This window comes from Phyllobates terribilis, unplaced genomic scaffold (assembly GCF_046119375.1).
Source record: "Phyllobates terribilis strain yellow unplaced genomic scaffold, ASM4611937v1 Scaffold_2__4_contigs__length_985480577, whole genome shotgun sequence".
Taxonomy (NCBI): domain Eukaryota; kingdom Metazoa; phylum Chordata; class Amphibia; order Anura; family Dendrobatidae; genus Phyllobates; species Phyllobates terribilis.
This window is the reverse complement of record NW_027362762.1, coordinates 431,109,608-431,133,970: the sequence shown is the minus strand read 5'-3', so window position 1 is coordinate 431,133,970 and position 24,363 is coordinate 431,109,608. Positions and strand designations below refer to the sequence as shown.

The 24,363-nt window shown below is 42.3% G+C and overlaps 1 protein-coding gene across 1 annotated transcript in view; it reads right to left on the bottom strand.

The window, feature by feature from the left end:
* VPS53 (VPS53 subunit of GARP complex) overlaps positions 1-24,363 on the bottom strand; it is a 267,635-nt gene that overhangs the window by 145,757 nt on the left and 97,515 nt on the right. The window contains exons 5-7 of the mRNA XM_073665297.1: positions 19,722-19,808; positions 15,745-15,860; positions 14,436-14,555 (exon numbers count right to left, since the gene is read on the bottom strand). Coding sequence (XP_073521398.1) covers positions 14,436-14,555; positions 15,745-15,860; positions 19,722-19,808 — 323 coding nt within the window. The remainder of the gene's footprint in view (positions 1-14,435; positions 14,556-15,744; positions 15,861-19,721; positions 19,809-24,363) is intronic.

The window sequence follows — 24,363 nt, the reverse complement described above, 5'->3', positions numbered from 1 at the left end:
GGAATTCAACATCTAGATCAAGTCAGAAAAATCTTATTTTTTCCTGCCTTTCACATCTTTTTCCCTCAAGCATTCAAATAGAAGTAGGAGTTACAAAACCACAAGTTCTTTTTGCTTAGCCTACCAGAAATTTTAGACAAGGACTGGCAGCGTAGCATAAAAAGAGGCTGAGGCAGCCGGTCTTTACGGACTTGTGGTACAGTTGTTATGTCTCTGGGAAAATACTTTCCAGGCCGTTTCAATTATTGGCTATGCCCATTTAACCTTTTCAGGTTACAGACAGTCATTTATAAAACCGTGCAGTTTTTACATAAAAAACAGCAGGTATTTATAAATGAATCAACTTTGTAGATCAAGTTTTGGATATACAGTAGTAAGATTCATTTAGTTTTCAGTTACACTACTTTACTGTACGAAACACAAGAAAAATGCAAGACACTGAAGATGAGAAGTCACCACATTTCATAATACAAATATTAATAAACAGATCTGCATTGATGAGGCTGGTGTACTTACTTTGAAAATCCATATCAGAATGGTTGCATGTAATCAGTTTATTAAAACAAGCATTTTATAAGTCCAACTAAATATCTGAAAAGTACAAATGAATCAGTGTCCACCCATCCCGCCTGACTGACTGAGCTGCAGCTTCATCTGGGCAGTGTGAGATCTCAGTAGCAGGAGGGAAGAGGACAATGATAAGCTGTCAATCAGGCTAGACGTTCAGAGATCAAGCTTCAAATAAGAACTATGCAGCTCTATCAAACATATGGCTACTTAACAGAAAAATACTGAACTGGAAAAGACAAAAGGAGTTTTGATGCTAAAAAAATGCATATATTTTATTGCATATCTCATATGTTAAAGACGGCTATAAGGTCAAAGATGTACCAGATAACATAACCATATCACAGGTGACAATGCGAATACATATGTTGTAATGTAGTTACAATGGGTGTCTATATTATAACACTTAGTAGTAAATACACTGATAAACTCTATGGAGTGTACATCGATAGTATATGCACCCAATTCACATATATTTCTTAATATGATAAATACTATATATTTTAATAGATATATACATACACATACATATATATATATATATATATATATATATATATATATATATATATATATATATATATATATATACACACACACACTGCTCAAAAAAATAAAGGGAACACTTAAACAACACAATGTAACTCCAAGTCAATCACACGTCTGTGAAATCAAACTGTCCAGTTATGAAGCAACACTGATTGTGAATCAATTTCTCCTGCTGTTGTGCAAATGGAACAGACAACTGGTAGAAATGATAGGCAATTAGCAAGATACCCCCTATAAAGGAGTGGTTCTGCAGGTGGTGACCACAGACCATTTCTCTGTTCTCAGCCTTTTTAGCTGTTGTTTTGGTCACTTTTTCATTTTGCCATAGCTCTCACCCCTAGAGGTACAGTAGCATGAGGCGGTGTCTATAGTACAACCCAGAGAAGTTGCTCAAGTAGTGCAGTTCATCCAGGATGGCACATCAGTGCGAACTGTGGCAAGAAGGGTAGCTGTGTCTGTCAGCACAGTGTCCAGAGCATGGAGCAGATACCAGGAGATGTGGAGGGAGCCATAGGAGGGCAACAACCCAGCAGCAGGACCGTTACCTTCTCCTTTGTGCAAGGAGGAACAGGAGGAGCACTGCCAGAGAACTGCAAAATGACCTCCAGCAGTCCACAAATGTGCATGTGTCTGCACAAACGGTTAGAAACCGACTCCATGAGGGTGGAATGTGGGCACATTTTTGGAATGTGGAAGAAAAAAATTAACATTTAACTTTTTTCACAAAAATGTTACTTTAGACCCAATTTTTTCTATTTTTCCAGGGGTAACAAGAAAAAATGGACCCCAAATTTTTTTGTTCTATTTCTCTTGAGCGTGCTGATACCCCATATGTGAGGGAAAACCACTGTTTGGGCGCACTGCAGGGTTCGGAAGGGAAGGAGCGCCATTAGACTTTTTGAATATAAAATTTGTCTGAATAATTAGCAGACGCCATGTTGCGTTTGGAGAGCTCCTGATGTGCCTAAACAGTGGAAACCCCCCACAAGTGACACCATTTTGGAAACTAGACCCCTTAGGGAACTTATCTACATGTGTGGTGAGCACCTTGAACCCCAAGGTGCTTCACAGAAGTTTATAGTATTGAGCTGTAAAAATAAAATTTTCACATTTTTCCCACAAAAACGTTTTTCATCCCTTAATTTTGCATTATCATAAGGGTAATGGGAAAAATTGCACCAAGAAATTTGTTGTGCAATTTCTCCTGAACACGCTGATACCCCATATGTGGAGGCAAACCACTGTTTGGGCGCACGGCAGGGTTTGAAAGAGAAGGAGCGCCATTTGACTTTTTGAATGTAAAATTTGTCTGAATAATTAGCGGACGCCATGTTGCGTTTGGAGAGCTTCTGATGTGCCTAAACAGTGGAAACCTCCCACAAGTGACACCATTTTGGAAACTAGACCCCTTAGGGAACTTATCTAGATGTGTGGTGAGCACCTTGAACCCCAAGGTGCTTCACAGAAGTTTATAATATTGAGCTGTAAAAATAAAATTTTCACATTTTTCCCACAAAAACGTTTTTCATCCCTTAATTTTGCATTATCATAAGGGTAACAGGATAAATTGCACCATGAAATTTGTTGTGCAATTTCTCCTGAGTACGCCGATACCCCATATGTGGGGGAAAACCACTGCTTTGGTGTACGGCAGGGTTCGGAAGAGAAAGGAGCGCTATGTTGGCTGGGATAGGTGGCTGACACCATGTCACATTTGAAGAGTCGCTGACATGCCGAAACAGCAGAAACCCCCACAAGTGACCCCATTTTGTAAACTACACCTCTCAAGGAATTCATCTAGGGAAGTAGTGAGTATTTTTTAATTTTTAAATTTATACCATTGGGCAGTGAAAAAAGCATAATTATATTTTTACCACAAAAAAATGTTTTACCCTCAGATTTTACATTTTCACACAGGGCAATGGGTAAAAATGGTGCCGAAATGTGTCACACAATTTCTTCTAAAAGTGGCAATACCCCATATGCGGCTGTATCGTACCGTTTAGCCATACGGCGAGATCTGGGGGGGGACGGAGCGCTATTCGACAATTGGAGAACAAATTATTGTAGAATAGGCATTTGGATTTGGGAGCACAACATTTTCTGAATTTCTTTTGGGGGGCAAGGGCCATTTCGCTTTTCCAGAGCCTTTCTGCTACCAGTAACTTGAAAGTCCTTTATATTTTTAACAAATGACAGACCTGAGTGGGGACTAGCTTTTTTTGAGGACTGAGTTGAAGCTTTTATTGGGAACATTTTATGTAACATTTATCCGGCGCTCTAGGCTGAGCACTTACATCGGGGTTTCCATCTAAATTTCCAAGTGATATAATTCAGATGAAACCCCTGGGGATCCATTCACTGTAATGAGGCAGCAGAGTAACTCTGGACTCCGTCTGGCCTCTGTTTAGCGGTGTCCTTTTTTTCAGAAATGCACAAAACGGGCCAACCGCACTTTTATGCACGCCTAAAACAAATGACACCGTGGGATCCCAGGCTAGACGGCGTCCACAGTGGCCTATATCTGCCTCATTACAGGGAATCTTCCGTCATGGGTTCTGGCTGAATCACGTATTTCAGAGATTTACACGGAAACTCTGGTGTAAGTGCTCAGCGCAGAGCGCAGGATAAATGAGCAGAGCCTTACTGCGCTCTTTCGGAGACATAATAAACAAATCAGTAGCAGGTGAAGAATTGCTTTTATTTATTTTTTACGCCATTCCTCGTGCGGTATAAGTGATTAGACGACTTTATTCTTCGGGTCGGTGCGATTACAGAGATACCAGGTTTATATCGGGTTTTTATGACTGACAGCTGTCACACACTAAAAGACGCTTTTTTTTGCAAAATCTAGTTTTTGCATCACCATATTTTGAGAGCTATAATTTTTCCATATTTCGGCCGACAGTCATGTGATGGCTTGTTTTTTGCGGGACGAGTTGACATTTTTATTGGTACCATTTTTGGGTACGTGACATTTTTTGATCGCTTTCTATTCCGTTTTTTGGGAGGTAAAATTAACAAAAACCAATTCAGGAATTGTTTTTTGAGGTTTTTTTTTTATGCCGTTCTGCGTGTGGTAAAAGTGATCAGGCAGTGTTATTCTTCGGGTCAGTACGTTTACAGCGATACTACACTTACTGTATATTTTTTTATGTTTTGGCGCTTTTACACAATAAAACAAATTTATAGAAAAAAATATTTTTTTTGCATTGCTTTATTCTGAGCGCTATAACTTTTTTATTTTTCGACTGAAGGAGCTGTATGGCGGCTTGTTTTTTGCGAAACAAGATGACGTTTTCAGCGGTACCATTTCTTTTTCTATTTTGCTTTTTGATCGCATTTTTTTCCACTTTTTGTTTGGCGATATGAGGAAAAAGCATATTTTTTTGCTCCGTTTTTTATTTATTTTTATTACGGTGTGCACAGAAGGAGTTAATTAGTGTGACAGTTTTATAGCTCGGGTTGTTTTGGATGCGGCGATACCAAATATGTGTTCTTTTTTTGGTTTTGTAAAAATATACGGATTTATTGGTTTAATATTTTATTTATTTATTTTGGGATTTTTTTTTAACAGTTTAAAAACTTTGTTTTTACTTTTTTTTACATTTTTACTTAGTCCCTGTATGGGACATTAATTTTTATTTTTCTGATCACTGATCTCATGTAATGTAATAGACATATATTACATTACATGAGATCTTCCCTGTTTCAGTTAGAGTCTCCTGTCTGGCTCAGCTTGCAGGCTGAGCCAGACAGGACACCATATATGGCAGAGCTGGAGGCGGTCATGTGACCTCCAGCTGCCATAGCAACCCCAGGTCCTGAAAGGAATCGGAGGTCTTCGGAGGTAAATAAGACGACCCCCTCTCCTCCTGCTGTCTCCTATATGCCGCGATCACTATAGATCGCAGCATATAGAAGACAGCAAAGGGTTAACATCACTGGGACCTGATCCAATCAGGTCCCGATGATGTTCCCTGTCAGAGCTAACGCTCTGCACCGGAATCGCAGCGCTTGCAGGACCCTGGGGGTCCTGAGCGCTGCGAGACCACCCACCGTTTTTAAACGTCCGCGCTGCACAGAGCCCAGGCAGCGCGGACGTTTATCTACAGTGGGCGGTCGGGAACCGGTTAAGGACATTACATCAAAGTTGGATCAGCCTGTAGTGTGTTTTTCCACTTTAATTTTGGGGGTGAATCAAAATCCAGGCCTCCATTGGTTAATAAATTTGATTTCCATTGATGATTTTTGTGTGATTTTGTTGTCAGCACATTCAACTTTGTACAGAACAAAGTTTTCAATGAGAATATTTCATTCATTCAGATCTAGGATGTGTTATTTGAGTGTTCCCTTTATTTTTTTTGAGCAGTGTACATATATCGTTGCAAAGCCGGGTAGGCTAGGGTTAAATCCTAAATCTACAGGTGCTGATTAGATCACCTGGTTGGCCTGAATATAACCAGGCTAGCTGTTCTCCTTAGTCAGTCAGCTCAGGGGAAACTAACTAGACTGGATGTGTCTTGGAGCTGAAGAGAGACACAGGACAGAATCCCTCTCTGAGAAGAGTCTGTACAGGCAGTGTGTAGAGAACCGCAAGTATTAGTGGCTGCTATGGACAATAGCTCTTTTGTGGGACTAGCTCAGCTGCGTATGGTAGCCTGGGTCTGTTCTGTTTAGTTAACGCCTGGACAAAGCTAGGGATTTGTGCCTATGAATTTGTTTTTGGTGCTGTGAAACCTGTGAAAAGCAATAAAAACTGCACATTTGGATCAAAGCTGTAGTGCCTGTGTGAACGCTACCTACTGTAAGTCCTAATGCCTACCAGAAAGAGTGAATCCTTACAATTGATGGATGTAATGCAGGTGTGAAGTCCCAGAGAGCCACAGGCAATTGCATTGTAAAGATTGAATTTCTTGGTTAAAGGCATCTACAGCATTACAAACACAGTCTGAAACCATGGAAGAGCTTGTTAAGCAATTAGTCTGATGCAGCAATGCAGCAGCAAATACAGCAGCACCAGCAGACCCAACAGGAAAACAACAAACTTCTGGTCCAGCAGTATCAACAGCAGCAACAGGAGTTAAAGCAGCAGCTTCTTCAGCAGTTACAGTAGCAGAATCAGCAGCAGATGGCTCTCCTGGTAGAAACTGTCTGGGCTAGGGGGATGGCATCACCTGCTAGCCAAAGTGAAGGTATCCGGGTGAAGCGAATGGTGTGGGAGGCCTTACAGAAGATGACTCTGGAGGATGACGTCGCTTTCCTGACTATGTTTAAGGGGATGGCAGACAGAGAGAAACTGCCCCCAGAGTAATGGCAGAGGTCCTAGTTTCATACCTTAGTGGGGAACTGCAGAAAGTGTACTACAACCTTACCCTGCAGAATTCCAAGGAGTACGACAAGATGAAAATGGAGATTATGACACGTTTGGGTGTCACACCGGGCACAACGGGTGCACCTCTGGCGCTACCAAAGGGACAAACCTCCCCGATCCCAGATGTTAGACCTGTTACACCTGATGCAAAAATGGCTGCAGCCCAAGACCTGCTCTCCAGCACAGATGGTGGAAACAGTGTTAGTGGACTGCTTTATCCACTCACTACCGAAATCCATGCAAAGCTGGGTTGCCCAAGGAGATCTCCCAAATGCAGATGACCTTGTGAGCCTCGTGGAAAGATACTTGGCCATGGAGAACTCCCTGAGCAATCAAGGATGCCTAAGGTCACATTTCTAGGAGACCCAAAAGAAGGAGCCCATGGCCATGTCTGAAAGGCGCAAAAAGACCAAGGAGTGGTCAGAGCCGGGTTCAAACATAATGGTACGAGATGTTATTGGCTGGAAAAAAGGAGGTAAGGCATTCCAGCATCCGGATAAAAACTATATTTTTATTAATGCATCCAATAAAATCCAAAAAATAGTCACAAACTACCAATGGTATCTTGCGTTGCAAACGCATTTCAGACCTTGTGTCTTTATTCACTGCATTCATTCTTTATTCATTATGCAATGAATAAAGACACAAGGTCTGAAACGCGTTTGCAATGCTAGATACCATTGGTGGATTGTGACTATTTTTTCGATTTTATTGGATGCATTAATAAAATTATAGTTTTTATCCGGATGCTAGAATGCCTTACCTCCTTTTTTCTACTTTTTGCTGTGGCACTACTTCGGTTCCGGGCACTGGACTTCAAAAGGGTGAGCTGATTTCTGATCTCTGATCTCTTTTCTATATCCATTATCTGCTGGAGGTGTCGAATCCCGAGTCATATCAGTCGCTGGTCCCTTGACCTCGGAGCCGATGGACTGCAGCGTAGGCTGGCGCTACTCCTACTTCGACTACCCTGCCTGCAGTACTGTTCTTCATCCTGGTCGGGGTCCTCAGGAATGCCAGGTGACCGTGAAAAAGTCCAAGCGACGGAACTTCTGGACTTAGGGAGTTTGGTGACGCTGGCAAGGGCCACACTTCCGCATATGCTAGTCCCTGAGAAGGGGGTGGGGGTAAGGTGTATCAATGGAGATGCCAAGAACTATCCCATGAACCAAGTCGACATAAGCGCAGACTGTAGTTCCATGTCCCACCAAGTAGGAGTGGTCAGAGACTTGTTGCATGTTATTGTTATTGGTAGAGATTTTCCTTTGTGCTAGGAATTGTGGGCTAAAACTGTAGGGCCCAGAAGTCTAGTATGCCGCCAGGAGTCAGCTATGGTAAAGTCAAATGCAAACTGTGAATTTTCATTCACTGCACTGGCTAGAAAGAAAGATAAGGAAGCATCCCCTGAAGCCAATATTCCTGACCTGGAGGAGTCCCAGGACAACTTTGGGACTGCCCAGCTCAGAGATTTAACAGTAAGAGGTACTCTGGAAAATGTAAATGAGGTATCCCAGGAGCCGATAGTCGGTTTTCGCACGGGACCAGGAATAATGATTTTGTGTGTCATGGGAACAAAGTGAAGGGACAGATAAAAGAGCACCTCCTCAAGGCCCAAGAGGAATAATCCAGGGGGTATAATCAGTTGGCTCGAGTGAGACAATTTAATCCTGGGAATTGGGTACTCGTGTTAGTGCCCACAGGGGACAGCAAGTTCCTAACCCAGTAGCAGGGGCCCTATAGGGTGGTGGAAAAGGTGGGAGAGGTCGACTATAAAGTACACTGACTAGGGAAAAGGAAATATTTTCCAATATATTATGACAACCTACTAAAACCCTGTAATGGTAGGGACCTGCTCGAAACCCTTTGCTGGTTGACCTGGTCAGAAGTCAACCTTACGAGTGTCAAAGTGGCAGGAACTTTGGCACCTTCCAAAAATCAGCATGGATGAAAATCAGTACCCAAAAAAAAGGGGCAAGTTCTTGGAGTTACTAGGTTACCCTTGTGTCATCAAGTAGGAGCCTCACGTTAGGGTCAATTTAAAGCCCTGTAGGCTCTGTGTTGGCAAGTGGTGACCCGCCCTCTGCTTTGGGCAGAGGAGGGGGGGGGGGTATGTAGCAATGCCAGGTAGTCCAGGGTTAAATCCTAGCTCTGCAGGCTTAGGCTTTGATTAGTACATCTGGCTAGCTCTGCATATAAACAGACTAGATGTTTATCTAAGTCAGTCAGACTCAGAGCTCAGATAGAGAACGCAGGTCTGTTGCGTTCGAAACGCGTTGCTCCTTGTTCTAATTATGAAATCTGTTTTTAAAGAATACATTTTGAAATATTTATGAATCTGGAATACCTCCATTTTTCCTTGGAGCATATTCTCTAGCAGTATGTACTTATTCCTTTATTTTGTATTTCGTGGTTTGTTTTACTCACTCTGGGATCTCTTTCTATTCCAGCACACTTTCCCTTCTGTAGGTAATTTGCACTCTGCTCTGCCCTCCGGTTCTTTAGGAGGAATGTGAAGCGCTCAATGGTCTTTCAGGCAGCATATGTCAAAGTTGCCATAGTCTAGTCCAGTGATGGCGAACCTTTTACGGACCGGGTGCCCAAACTGCAATCCAAAACCCACTTATTTATCGCCAAGTGCCAACACGGCAAATTAACCTGAATACTGAGGTTTTAGTTTAGATAAAACAACGACTGCAGAAATAAATAATTTGCTCACCCCCATCTTGGTATAAGCCCCCATCGATGTATATATGCCGCCCTCCCCCAATCCATGTATATATGGCAGCCCTTCCCCAATCCATGTACATATGGCTGCCCTCCCCCCAATCCATGTACATATGTCTGCCCTCCCCCAATCCATGTATATATGGCTGCCCTCCCCCAATCCATGTATTTATGCTGTTTCCCCCCCATCCCATGTATATATGCGGTTTCCCCCCCATTCCATGTATATATGCTGTTTCCCCCCCATTCCATGTATATATGCTGTTTCCCCCCCATTCCATGTATATATGCTGTTTCCCCCCCATTCCATGTATATATGGTGTTTCCCCCCCCATTCCATGTATTTATGCTGTTTCCCCCCCCATTCCATGTATTTATGCTGTTTCCCCCCCATTCCATGTATTTATGCTGTTCCCCCCCCCCCATTCCATGTATATATGCTGTTTCCCCCCCATTCCATGTATATATGCTGTTTCCCCCCCATTCCATGTATTTATGCTGTTTCCCCCCCCATTCCATGTATTTATGCTGTTTCCCCCCCTATCCCATGTATTTATGCTGTCCCCCCCATCCCATGTATTTATGCTGTCCCCCCCCCCCCCCAATTCCATGTATATATGCTGTCCCCCCCCCATTCCATGTACAGTACAGACCAAAAGTTTGGACACACCTTCTCATTTAAAGATTTTCTGTATTTTCATGACTTTGAAAATTGTACATTCACATTGAAGGCATCAAAACTATGAATTAACACATGTGGAATTATATACTTAACAAAAAAGTGTGAAACAACTGAAAATATGTCTTATATTCTAGGTTCTTCAAAGTACCCACCTTTTGCTTTGATAACTGCTTTGCACACTCTTGGCATTCTCTTGATGAGCTTCAAGAGGTAGTCACCGGAAATTGTTTTCATTTCACAGGTGTGCCCTGTCAGGTTTAATAAGTGGGATTCTTGCCTTATAAATGGGGTTGGGACCATCAGTTGTGTTGTGCAGAAGTCAGGTGGATACACAGCTGATAGTCCTACTGAATAGACTGTTAGAATTTGTATTATGGCAAGAAAAAAGCAGCTAAGTAAAGAAAAACGAGTGGCCATCATTACTTTAAGAAATGAAGGTCAGTCAGTCCGGAAAATTGGGCAAACTTTGTAAGTGTTCCCAAGTGCAGTTGCAAAAACCATCAAGTGCAACAAAGAAACTGGCTCACATGAGGACCGCCCCAGGAAAGGAAGACCAAGAGTCACCTCTGCTTCTGAGGATAAGTTTATCTGAGTCACCAGCCTCAGAAATCACAGGTTAACAGCAGCTCAGATTAGAGACCAGGTCAATGCCACACAGAGTTCTAGCAGCAGACACATCTCTTCAACAACTGTTAAGAGGAGACTTTGTGCAGCAGGCCTTCATGGTAAAATAGCTGCTAGGAAACCACAGCTAAGGACAGGCAACAAGCAGAAGAGACTTGTTTGGGCTAAAGAACACAAGGAATGGACATTAGACCAGTGGAAATCTGTGCTTTGGTCTGATGAGTCCAAATTTGAGATCTTTGGTTCCAACCACCGTGTCTTTGTGCGACGCAGAAAAGGTGAACGGATGGACTCTACATGCCTGTTCCCACCGTGAATCATGGAGGAGGAGGTGTGATGGTGTGGGGGTGCTTTGCTGGTGACACTGTTGGGGATTTATTCAAAATTGAAGGCATACTGAACCAGCATGGCTACCACAGCATCTTGCAGCAGCATGCTATTCCATCCGGTTTGCGTTTAGTTGGACCATCATTTATTTTTCAACAGGACAATGACCCCAAACACACCTCCAGGCTGTGTAAGGGCTATTTGACCAAGAAGGAGAGTGATGGGGTGCTACGCTAGATGACCTGGCCTCCACAGTCACCAGACCTCAACCCAATCGAGATGGTTTGGGGTGAGCTGGACCGCAGAGTGAAGGCAAAAGGGCCAACAAGTGCTAAGCATCTCTGGGAACTCATTCAAGATTGTTGGAAGACCATTTCCAGTGACTACCTCTTGAAGCTCATCAAGAGAATGCCAAGAGTGTGCAAAGCAGTCATCAAAGCAAACTCTGAGGAACCTAGAATATAAGACATATTTTCAGTTGTTTCACACTTTTTTGTTAAGTATATAATTCCACATGTGTTAATTCATAGTTTTGATGCCTTCAGTGTGAATGTACAATTTTCATAGTCATGAAAATACTGAAAAATCTTTAAATGAGAAGGTGTGTCCAAACTTTTGGTCTGTACTGTATATAAGCTCTTTCCCTCACCCCCCCATTTCCTGTATATATTGCTGTTCCCCCCTCCCGCCCCCCATTCCATGTACAGTATATATTGCTGTCGTCCACCCCCCGCCGCCCCCCCATTTCCATCTTGCTGGCACCGCTGTTCATCTAAAACAAACAAAAAAAACAACATAATAAACACTCCTACTCACTTTCCTTCCTCTCCCGCGCTGCATCCTCTGCTGTAGCAGCTGACTCCAGCGTCCTAGCGACGGGGCGCATGACGTCACTGCCAAGCTCCTGGTCACCTGTAAGCTGACATCAGCTGCTGGCCTCTGATTGGCCAGCAGCGTGTATTGCGGCGCACGGGCCTGGCAACTCGTGCGCTGCAATACACTTCAGCTAGATGTGTGTCAGAGAACGCACATCTAGCTGAAGTAGCGGTGCTGGCGTCGGCGGGCTCCGAGTACTCACCCGCCGGGCCAGGTCCTGGTCCAGTAGCGCTAGTGCTGCGGCGATGGCGCGCGTGCCTTTAGGGAGGGCTCTGAGTGCCCACTCTGGCATGCGTGCCATAGGTTCGCCAGCACTGGTCTAGTCTGTGGTTAGGGCTATCTCAGCTCACGCAGGAACTACTGGGGACTGCAGGGTCAGGATCTCTAGTCTGTAACGAACCGTCAGGGTCAGTTGCAGTTTTTCGTGTGTTACCTATTTTCCCAAATGAGTTGCTACACTATTATAACAGCAACTTGTGGATGATCAAGTATCTTCTGAAAAATGTTTTCTTGCATCCAAATTGCTTTAAAGATTAATGAATCGATGTATAACAAACCTGTGTAAGACACATTATTTTTAACACAGACAATACAAATTTGCACACCATGATAGATTCCGCTAAACTGACTCTAACATAAAGGTGGATGATAATTCACAGAATTTAATGGAGTGAGGATCTTCCAGGCTCTTGACGTGCTTCATAATACTTGTGTCTGGTTTATATAAAATGTATTTTATATGTAGTATAAATATGGAAGTACCCAATTTTCGCTGTTGTCACTGAAGGAAATGAGAAGCAACTGCCCGTGAGTCTATTTATTCTGGCTTACACTAAATATATTTCCTTATTTCTGAGCACAGGAGATGTAAGCAATGAACAGGGTGTGCCTTTCATTTCCGTACAAATCATGATTCCTATCATAACCAGATGGAACGGTTATCAAAATGTAAACATCAGGAAGGAGGCTCGGGAAAGATACAACTAAAAATATCAGCACTAAACTATCCATCATGTTTCCCATTGACATTTCAAAAGAGAGATGGCATCTAAGCCCTCATCTATCCTGAAGCGATCAATGCCTGAGAAACCTTAAATTGCTCCATGTTTCCAAATGTTTCCACTGATAAGAAAGAGACGGAGGACACACGATGGAAATGTATAATTGATTGTGAGCAGTGTGGAGGTGGCCTGAAAGGAGATGACATTAAACGGCAATAGGGAGGCTTAACCAATCTTCTAGAAATACACTGGGGACAAATAACAGAGTAGGAAAATCTACAAAATAATTGAACACAACAATTGCCTACATAGGACATTAAAGGAAAATGGTTTAGTATTCTGACATTAGCGGTCACAAAGTAAAGTTGTTAAAACTTTGTAAATAAGGCCCATATCTCTGGAACCAAAAGGCAGCTTTAAACAGAATACTTAGGGAAGCAGCAAGAATTAAAAAAAATAAAATAAAAATAAACTGTTACACATTAAAGAGTTTAAGGTGTACACCATTTATACACAATTACATAGCACTTCTTTTTTTTCTGAAAAAAAAAGTAGTTTGGAAAATTGCGGCAATGAATTTAATGGACTTTTCCATCAGTATAAAAAGCATTACAATTGTCTAATGACAACTCTTGACCTATATCAATACAAATGACATTTACGGATCATTCCACTGGTTGTGATAATTTTAACAGAGGCAGGACTGATGGAGATTAACGCTAACAATAGAAAAATTCTCTTAAACTGCATTCACACTGGTCTAGTATTTTTACCACTCTCAAAACAAGCAATTATTAAAGGGATGGTACGAAGGCAAACGTACATTTTATCGAAAATCCCTTTCCATTTGATTCCATAATTTAAGCTATTTCCTAATATACTTGCTTTAAAAATTCCCTACTGTTCCCTAACTACACTATAACTGCTAGTTATTTACTTTTTTATTACTTCCTGTCTGATGACGATTTGTTTGAGAGCCCCCAGTGCATCATCAGAGCAGGGGGTAGAGGCTGTGGTCACTGTCATAGCCCCTGCCCGCTCCCTGAAATGAAGTGTCATCAGTGAAGCTCATTTCAAGGACTGGGCAAGTCCCTCCGCGATGTGCACAATGACAGCTTCCGCTCTCTTGTTGGCTCAGATCTGCAGTAATGAGCTGACAACACAGCGGAGTTACAATACCCGGCAGAGATCAGTGATGTCACCTGCGGGGGCAGCGCTGAACTCCTGCACGCCGGGTATTGGAACACCGCTAGGGCGCCAGCTTATTACTGCAGATCTGAGCCGACAAGAGAGCAGGCGCTGTCACTGTGCACACCGCACAACAAAGGGACCAGCCCCGCCCCTGAAACGAGCGTCACTGATGACGCTTTGTTTCAGGGAGGTGGCAGAGGCTGTGGTAGTGACCCCAGCCTCTGCCCCCTGCTCTAATGATGCTTCATTTGACTATTCCAGGATGAATTGGGGGCTCTCAAAGAAAGCGTCATCACACTTTAAGTAAACAAAAAGAAATAAACTAGCAGTTAGTATAGTTGGGGAAATGTCGAGAATTTTTAAAGTAAGTATATTAGAAAATGGCTTAGATTATGGCATCAAATAGATAAGCAGTTAGATAAAATTTACTTTTGCCTTTGGATCACCCCTTTAACAATAGTCAGCCAGTGTAATTGAACCATTAGGCAATAGTTTGATATCACATGCTGAAAAAACTCACCTTTCTGAGAGTTGTCGAATCTGCGGTATACCCATGTATTTTTGAAAGTGCTCCAGCACATTTACCACTCCTTGGAGAAGGTTGGCAACCTCGCCATATTGTCTTTTTCTAGTCATAGCTCTAAAAAACATAAATAAATAAAAAAAAGAAGACAATTAAACCACTGACTGGTGAAGTGACTGATTATCTTTTGACAAAGGCACATATTAATGCATGGGATATACAAAGCTAGGTTTACACTTATACAGTGATCTACGCTGAGCACCAAGTTGGGGTTTCCATTTAAATCCCCAAAATATTGTATTCTGACAGGAACCCCGACTGAGTCATTCCCCTGAATGGAGCTGACGGAGTCGCTGTGGACACGGTCTGACCTTAATCCTGGCAATATTTGTCTTCTTCTAACATGCACACAGAGAACCATGCTTTTGTGAATGTCAGAAGAAGATGAATACTTCCAGGACAGAAGTCAGACAGTGCCCATAAAGACTCAGTCAGCTTCATTCAAGGCAATGGCTATGTTGGGGTTCCTGTATTTTGGGGATTTTAACAGACACCATGACATAATGCTCAGTGCAGAACATTATATAAAAGTGTAAATCTAGCCTTATGCAGCAAGCAAACAGTCAGATCTTGAAACTGAGGTGTTAAAAGCAGAAATAATGGCCAATGGTCTGTAACTTTTATAGTAGTTACACTTCAACTGTGAGACAGAATCTTAAAAAAAAATCCAGAAAAATCACATTGTATGATTTCTACATAGTTAATTAGCATTTTATTGCATGAAATAAGTATTTGATACAATAGAAAAACAGAACTTAATATTCGGTACAGAAACCTTTGTTTGCAATTACAGAGGTCAGACGTTTCCTGTAGTTCTTGACAAAGTTTGCACAGATTCTGTCTCTCACAGTTGAAGTGTACCTACGATAAACATTACAGACCTCCCCAATCTTTGTAGGTGGGAAAACTTGCAAAATCGACAGTGTATCAAATACTTATTTTCCCCCTGTATAAAGGAAGCTTTAACAAAAACAGTCTGATCCATTAAGGATGCACTGGACTAAACATCTGCTAACTCCTTTGTGCCAGCTACCACATTGTCTGGGCGGGTCACAGACGTTTTAGTGGCACAAAGGGAACATGCACACTATTGGGCAGGTGGCCCAATAAAGTTAAGGCTGTGCATATACTTAGAAATCTAAATTGAACTATAGAAACCTGCTGGGTAGAACAAGGAGAGAACATGCAACTATAATTTAAGTGATCACAAGAATATGAATGAGGTCACCACAGCTAACAAGCTTACTCCAGTGAGTCAACTCCTCCAGCCAGCATGTGTAGATGGTTCAATGTTGTAATTGATGTGGTCAAATGGCGCTTGGCATGATCCAACTGCTTAATATCCCGTGTGATTTCTTTCACCTTGGAAGAGACACACAATGTTGGTTAATGATGGAATTTGCAATTGAAAATGAAGGTAATTTAATTTTGAACTTCAATTGTCACTAATTATGGTACAATTTCTAAGAGGCAGTCATACCCTGGGGTAATAAAGAGCTCCCTAGGTGACAGATGGCATGCATGTATCCCATATTGCGCCTAACCTAATTATGACAATATCTTTGCCAGGTTTCATACTGGAAATAAAGATTCGTAGTTTTCCAAACTTTGCTTCAAACTGTTCACTTTAGTCAATGAATAGTCTTGATTTGTACAAAGAAAAGCAGGTTAATTACCGAAATTTAGAAGGTAATATTATATGCTTCTTCAGATATAGGCCAATCCTACAGTGCTGTCTGTATAAAGCTGACAAAATACTGTACACCTCACAGCAAAGCTATATTTAAAGAGAACCTGTCAGAAGGTTTTTACTGTTTAATCTGAGAGCAGCATAATATAGGGCAAGACAGCCTGATTCCAAGGATATGTCATTTACTAGTCCATGTGTTGTATTTTTAACACAGCAGGAGATTATCAATGCCTGACTAGGTCTCATGTGCATGGCAGTCCAGCTGATCTGTGTAACCCACCCCTAACACTGATTGGCAGCTTCACGTGTACATGGTCAGCAAGCTGCTAATCAGAGGTGTGGGAAGGGTTATACACAGTTTGGCATTATGACCATTGTGTCATCTACAACAAATAAAACAGGGATTCTATCAAAACTACGTCGAGCAGTCCAGTAAGTGATACAGCGTTGGAATTAGGCTCTCTTACCCTATATTATGCTGCTCTCAAATTACATAGCAAAAACCTGCTTACAGATTCCCTTAAATTGTACTTTTCCAAAAATATTTGGGAATCACCTACATAGAATTTGATTATTTTGTTCCACTCCTTAATAATCCAGCCCATTTGTAATTTTAGTTTGCAGTCCATTTTTCAAGTCTGGCACGTGTCACTTTAGAATGCTTTTTACTTCTTGATAAAGATGGGTCATGAATATGAGATCTGTGGCGGTCCAACACAAGGCACCACACATCACTTGGATGAGAGATAAAGGCCAATATTCAGCAGTGACGACTAAGCAATGTACAGGGCTGATATGTTCCTCTCCCTTATACATCACTTATTTTTAACTGTTTGGTGGAGGTGCCAGGTGTTGGACCCCCACAGATCTCACACTGATGACTTATCCCAGGGGTCCTCAAACTACGGCCCGCGGGCCGCATTTTCATCCGGCCCGCCGGGCTATGGGCGAAGGAGAGGAGAGCGGTGCCATTGCCCGCCCTTCCCCCCGCTTGCTCAGGGCCCCGGCAGCCGGATACTTACCTCTCCCCGTGCCTCTGCAGATCCGCTGTCTTCCGTGCTCTGCGCTTCCTGTGACGTCTCAGGTCAGAGGGCGCGGTGACGTCTTTACACCGCGCCCTCCCGAGTGTGGTCACAGGCAGCGCAGAGCGGGACAACGCCCCCGCGACACTGGAGTCCAGACCAGAGCAGCGTCAGCAAGTGAGAAGTGAGGTGAGTATTGGATTTTTTTTTTTTTAATGTATGGAGGCATGGGACATAATATGGGGGGTGACATCCTGCATGGGGCATGATATGGGGGGAAAGGGACATCCTGCATGGGGCATGATATGGGGGGAAAGGGACATCCTGCATGGGGCATAATATGGGGGGGGTGACATCCTGCATGGGGCATAATATGGGGGGGGGGTGACATGCTGCATGGGGCATAATATGGGGGGGTGACATGCTGCATGGGGCATAATATGGGGGGGCGACATGCTGCATGGGGCATAATATGGGGGGGTGACATGCTGCATGGGGCATTATATGGGGGGGGTGACATGCTGCATGGGGCATTATATGGGGGGGGTGACATGCTGCATGGGGCATTATATGGGGGGGTGACATGCTGCATGTGGCATTATATGGGGGGGTGACATGCTGCATGGGGCATTATATGGGGGGGTGACATGCTGCATGGGGCATTATATGGGGGGTGACATGCTGCATGGGGCATTATATGGGGGGGGTGACACGCTGCATGAGGCATTATATGGGGGGGTGACACGCTGCATGAGGCATTATAAAGACAGGGGAGTGATATCCTGCATGGGGCATTATATGGGGTGGTGACATCCTGTATGGGGCATTATATGGGGGGGTGACATCCTGCATGTGGCATTATATGGGGGGTGACATGCTGCATGGGGCATTATATGGGGGGGTGACATGCTGCATGGGGCATTATATGGGGGGGTGACATGCTGCATGGGGCATTATATGGGGGGTGACATGCTGCATGGGGCATTATATGGGGGGGTGACACGCTGCATGAGGCATTATATGGGGGGGTGACACGCTGCATGAGGCATTATAAAGACAGGGGAGTGATATCCTGCATGGGGCATTATATGGGGTGGTGACATCCTGTATGGGGCATTATATGGGGGGGGTGACATCCTGCATGTGGCATTATATGGGGGGTGACATCCTGCATGTGGCATTATATGGGGGGGGTGACATGCTGCATGGGGCATTATATGGGGGGGTGACATGCTGCATGGGGCATTATATGGGGGGTGACATGCTGCATGGGGCATTATATGGGGGGGTGACACGCTGCATGAGGCATTATAAAGACAGGGGAGTGATATCCTGCATGGGGCATTATATGGGGTGGTGACATCCTGTATGGGGCATTATATGGGGGGGTGACATCCTGCATGTGGCATTATATGGGGGGTGACATGCTGCATGGGGCATTATATGGGGGGGTGACATGCTGCATGGGGCATTATAAAGACAGGGGAGTGAAATCCTGCATGGGACATTATATGGGGGGGTGACATCCTGCATTGGGCATTATATGGGGGGTGACATCCTGCATGGGGCATTATAAGGACAGGGGAGTGATATCTTGCATGGGGCATTATATGGTGTGAGAAAGGGACATCCTGCATGGGGCATTATATGGGGGTGGCATCCAGCATGGGGCATTATAAGGGGGGAACAGCCTGCATGGGGCATTATAAGGGGGGGAACAGCCTGCATATGGCATTATAAGGGGGGAAACAGCCTGCCTATTTGGAACATTTACCTGCCCATTGAGGACCTATGCTGCCTATTGGGGACCTATGCTGCCTATTGGGGACCTTTGCAGCTTATTGGGGATATTTACCTGCCTATTGGGGACATTTACCTGCCTATTGGGGACCTATGCTGCCTATTGGGTACAGTTACCTACCTACTGAATTACCGGTTGATTTAACTTTACTTGTTCTTCATTTTAAATATTGTATTTGTTCCTGTATTGTTTTTTTTACTTCAAAATAAGATATGTGCAGTGTGCATAGGAATTTGTTCACAGTTTTTTTTTAAAAAAACTATATTTCGGCCCTCCAATGGTCTGAGGGACCGTGAACTGGCCCCCTGTTTGAAAAGTTTGAGGACCCCTGACTTATCCTATGGCTAGGCCATCAATTAAGTCCTGGACATCACCTTTAATACAGATTGTGGGTCTAATTACCCCAAATAACATCATCATTGATTCCTCAAACACAGATAAAGCGAATAAACCATAAACATATTTTGGGATAGAATCTATTAAAGTTTTTTTTTTTTATTTCAGTTATTTCATGTTTATTGGCTAAAAAGCATGCTTTTTCTTGAAGATAATAAATATGTATAATATATATATTGTATATATGCGCACACAGAACATACACACAAACACACAATATATTTTACGCTGTCTGTTGGGGGATTGAGTTGGGATCTTGGATGAAACCATCTTGATGTATAGTGCTATTAACATCTAAGGAGCGGACTATTTACCATTTGCTCAGACTTCTCAGCTTTGTCCTTGATGTCTTTGATCTTGCCGAACAGTTGCTGTATAGCTTTCTGAGCCTCTTCCAAAGCCTGCGAATAAAAAAACAAAGATCATCAGCAATTCATCAATTCTACGTAAAGATGACAGTATTTATTATTTAAGATGCAAATTCTGAACAATGTATTTAATCCAGCCTGCGTCCACTCGAATCATGTTATTCATATAGCGTATAAATGTAAATAAAGGGATGTGTATATAACTTTCCACTTGAACATTTTATATATACAATATTGTGCACTTCTAAACACTTTCTTAATCTCAAATTTATGATAATAAACAAGTTAAAAGCAGGACAATTTGTTCTTGCCAAGCAAATTCCTCGATTCCCTTAAATACTATCTATATAAATATGTGCATTTTGGCTTCGCATGTTCAAACAGAAATCATCCATCAAAGGATGAGAATTTTGCATCGTAACTACTGCGTTTTAGGTCAATGAAAAATACATATATACAAATATATCAATATATTTTTTTGTATATTAACCTCTTCACCTCAGGGAGATTTTCAGTTTTCATTTTTTCCTCCCCTTCTTCCAAGAGCCATAACTTTTTTATTTTTCCAGCCATATAGGGGCTTGTTTTTTTTGCGGGACGAGTTGTACTTTTGAATGAAATTATTCATTCATTCTGACACATTGTACTGGAAAACAGGAAACAAATTCCAAGTGCGGTGAAATTGCAAAGAAAGTGCAATTCCACAATGTGTTTTCTTTTTTTAAATTTACCATGTTCAGTATATGGTAAAATGCACCTAGAAATAGGATTCCCCAGTTCAGTACGAGTATGCAGATACCAAACATATAGTTTTGTTTTTTTTATTTAAGTGGTGAAAAAAAAATTCATAAGTTTGTCAAAAAGAAAAAAATTGCTTTTGTCGCCATTTTTAGAGACCCGTAACATTCTCATTTAGTGGGATCCGGGGCTGCATTAGGGCTTTTTTTTTTTGCACCCTGTGCGGACGTTGTTACAGATACCATTTTGGGGTAGATACAATGTTTTGATCACCTGTTATTGCATTTTATTGCAATGTTACAGTGACCAACAGGCGGAATGTACATATGATGACTGACTATTATTGGAGCATCAGGGGAGATTGAACACTCCAGGAAAAGCAATAAGCATACATTTTTACCTTATCCACTACTTTTACATTGATGGCCTATCCTTAGGATAGATCATCAATGTCTGATTGGCTGGAGTCAGACACCCGGCACCCCCGCCGATCAGCTGTTATCGGTGTCTGCGGCAGCAGTCGGAATAGGAAGGCAAATTTGTAGTACTCTGCGGCAGGCACTACAACTAGACCGCCAGCTCCGCAAGTAAGTACAAGTGCTTCTCACTAAATTAGAATATCATCAAAAAGTTAGTTTATTTCAGTTTTTCAATGCAAAAACTGAAACTCATATTATATAGAGTCATTACAAACAGAGTGATCTATTTCAAGTGTTTATTTGTTAATGTTGATGATTATGGCTTACAGCCAATGAAAACAAAAGTCATTATATCAGTAAATTAGAATAATTAACAAAAAACACCTGCAAAGGCTTCCGATGCATTTAAAAAGGTCCCTTAGTCTTTTTCAGTAGGCTCCACAATCATGGGGAAGACTGCTGACTTGACAAATGTCCAGAAGGCAGTGATTGACACACTCCACAAGGAGGATAAGCCACAAAAGGTCATTGCTAAAGAAGCTGGCTGTTCACAGAGTGCTGTATCCAAGCATATTAATGGAAAGTTGAGTGGAAGGAAAAAGTGTGGTAGAAAAAGGTGCACAAGCAACCGGGATAACCGCAGCCTTGAAAGGATTGTTAAGAAAAGGCCATTCAAAAATTTGGGGGAAATTCACAAGGAGTGAACTGCTGCTGGAGTCATTGCTTCAAGAGCCATCACACACAGATGTATCCAGAACATGGGCTACAAGTGTCGCATTCCTTGTGTCAAGCCACTCATGACCAATAGACAATGCCAGAAGCGTCTTACCTGGGCCAAGGAGAAAAGACCTGGACTGTTGCTCAGTGGTCCAAGGTGTTGTTTTCAGATGAAAGTACATTTTGCATTTAATTTGGAAATCAAGGTCCCAGAGTCTGGAGGAAGAGTGGAGAGGCCACAATCCAAGCTGCTTGAGGTCTAGTGTAAAGTTTCCACAATCAGTGATGGTTTGCGGAGCCATGTCATCTGCTGGTGTAGGTCCACTGTGTTTTATCAAGACCAAAGTCAGAGCAGACGTCTACCAGGAAATTTTAGAGCACTTCATGCTTCCCTCTGCCGACAAGCTTTTTGGAGATGGAAATTTCATTCTCCAGCAGGACTTGGCACCTGTCTACACTGCCAAAAGTACCAATACCTGGTTTATAAACAACAGTATCACTGTGCTTGACTGGCCAACAAACTCACCTGACTTTAACCCCATAGAGAAGGCTGCTATCTAAGCAACCTGGGCTTCCATAACACCTCAGCAGTGCCACAGGCTGATCGCCTCCATGCCACGCCACATTGATGCAGTAATTGATGCAAAAGGAGCCCCGACCAAGTATTGAGTGCATTTACTGAACATACATTTCAGTAGCCCAACATTTCAGATTTTAAAAACATTTTTCAAGCTGTTATAAAGTATTTTAATTTACTGAGATAATGACTTTTGTGTTTTTATTAGCTGTAAGCCATAATCATCAACATTAACAGAAATAAACACTTGAAATAGATCACGCTGTTTGTAGTGACTCTATATAATATATGAATTTTACTTTTTGTATTGAACAACTGAAATAAATTAACTTTTTGATGATATTCTAATTTTGTGAGAAGCACTTGTACTTCCGGCTGGCAGCCGCAGAAAGGACCTTTTTGCATGCACTCTGAAATGCTATGGGGATGATGCAAAATGATGGCCTCAGTATTCAGAACTGAGAGAACATAACACAAATGTATTAACATGAAAATATATACTATTTATCCAAGTTTTGTGCATACACTACAAATGTTCAAAGTGATTTTCTTTGGTGATCCAGAAGTGTCTATGCGGAAGTCCAGTTCTGTCCATATGTGTGATAGCATATATCATTAACAAGGTGGCTTAATGGGAACTTTGTGTGAAAGGGGTATAACTAAAGTCTGAAATTTCAGGAGCAAAGTTTGCAAACCAATGCCTCGTGCAAGTTTAGACTAAAAAGCCTAAAGATGTACCATATTTACAATCCAGCATGAATTAATGTAATATGCTAGGCAGTCTAAAAATGTGCCAAATATAAACTAAAGTGTCTACATTTTACACTGTTTTATTAAAGTACCACTCTGGCATTAACTGGATATGAAGGCAAATTGTAAGCACACAGTGCTATATAATATGATGATTGCAATATATTAAAGATAAAAACTTTTGATGGGAGAGCTTTATAACATCAGTTAAGCATCAGTTCCACAGCTTCAGTGGAGATTTTGCATGGAATATCTGTAACAAATCAGCAAATAACCCACTTTGTATGCACATGGCATGGGTTTTGTTTTTTTTACACCATTTCTGTGGGTTGTGTTGTTTAAAAATAAAACTTCTCCCATTCCACAGTTCTGCAGACTGCAACAAGTTTCTAAGCCAGGATTTTACTTTTTTGCAGCATGAACTTGGGCTTCTTAACTTCACAAGCTTTGTTGTGACATCAATTTATATCCAAGTACTCTGACCTATAGTAGTAAAGCCCCACAAACACTTTAAAAGGCTGTCAGCCCAAAGATACTTTGGCAGATCGTTCTGCTGAGAGCCATCTCTTCCATACATACAGTGCTGGCCAAAAGTATTGGCACCCCTGCAATTCTGTCAGATAATACTCAGTTTCTTCCTGAAAATGATTGCAATCACAAATTCTTTGGTCTTATTCTTTTCATTTAATTTGCTTGCAAGGAAAAAACACAGAGAATGAAGCAAAAATCAAATCATTGACCATTTCACACAAAACTCCAAAAAAGGGCCGGACAAAAGTATTGGCACCCTCAGCCTAATACTTGGTTGCGCAACCTTTAGCCAAAATAACTGCGAACAACCGCTTCCGGTAACCATCAATGAGTTTCTTACAATGCTCTGCTGGAATTGTAGACCATTCTTCTTTGGCAAACTGCTCCAGGTCCCTGATATTTGAAGGGTGTCTTCTCCAAACTGCCATTTTGAGATCTCTCCACAGGTGTTCTATGGGATTCAGGTCTGGACTCATTGCTGGCCACCTTAGAAGTCTCCAGTGCTTTCTCTCAAACCATTTTATAGTGCTTTTGGAAGTGTGTTTTGGGTCATTGTCCTGCTGCAAGACCCATGACCTCTGAGGGAGACCCAGATTTCTCACACTGGGCCCTATATTATGCTGCAAAATTTGTTGGTAGTCTTCAGACTTCATAATGCCATGCACACGGTCAAGCAGTCCAGTGCCAGAGGCAGCAAAGCAACCCCAAAACATCAGGGAACCTCCGCCATGTTTGACTGTAGGGACCGTGTTCTTTTCTTTGAATGCCTCTTTTTTTTTCCCTGTACACTCTATGTTGATGCTTTTTCCCAAAAAGATCTACTTTTGTCTCATCTGACCAGAGAACATTCTTCCAA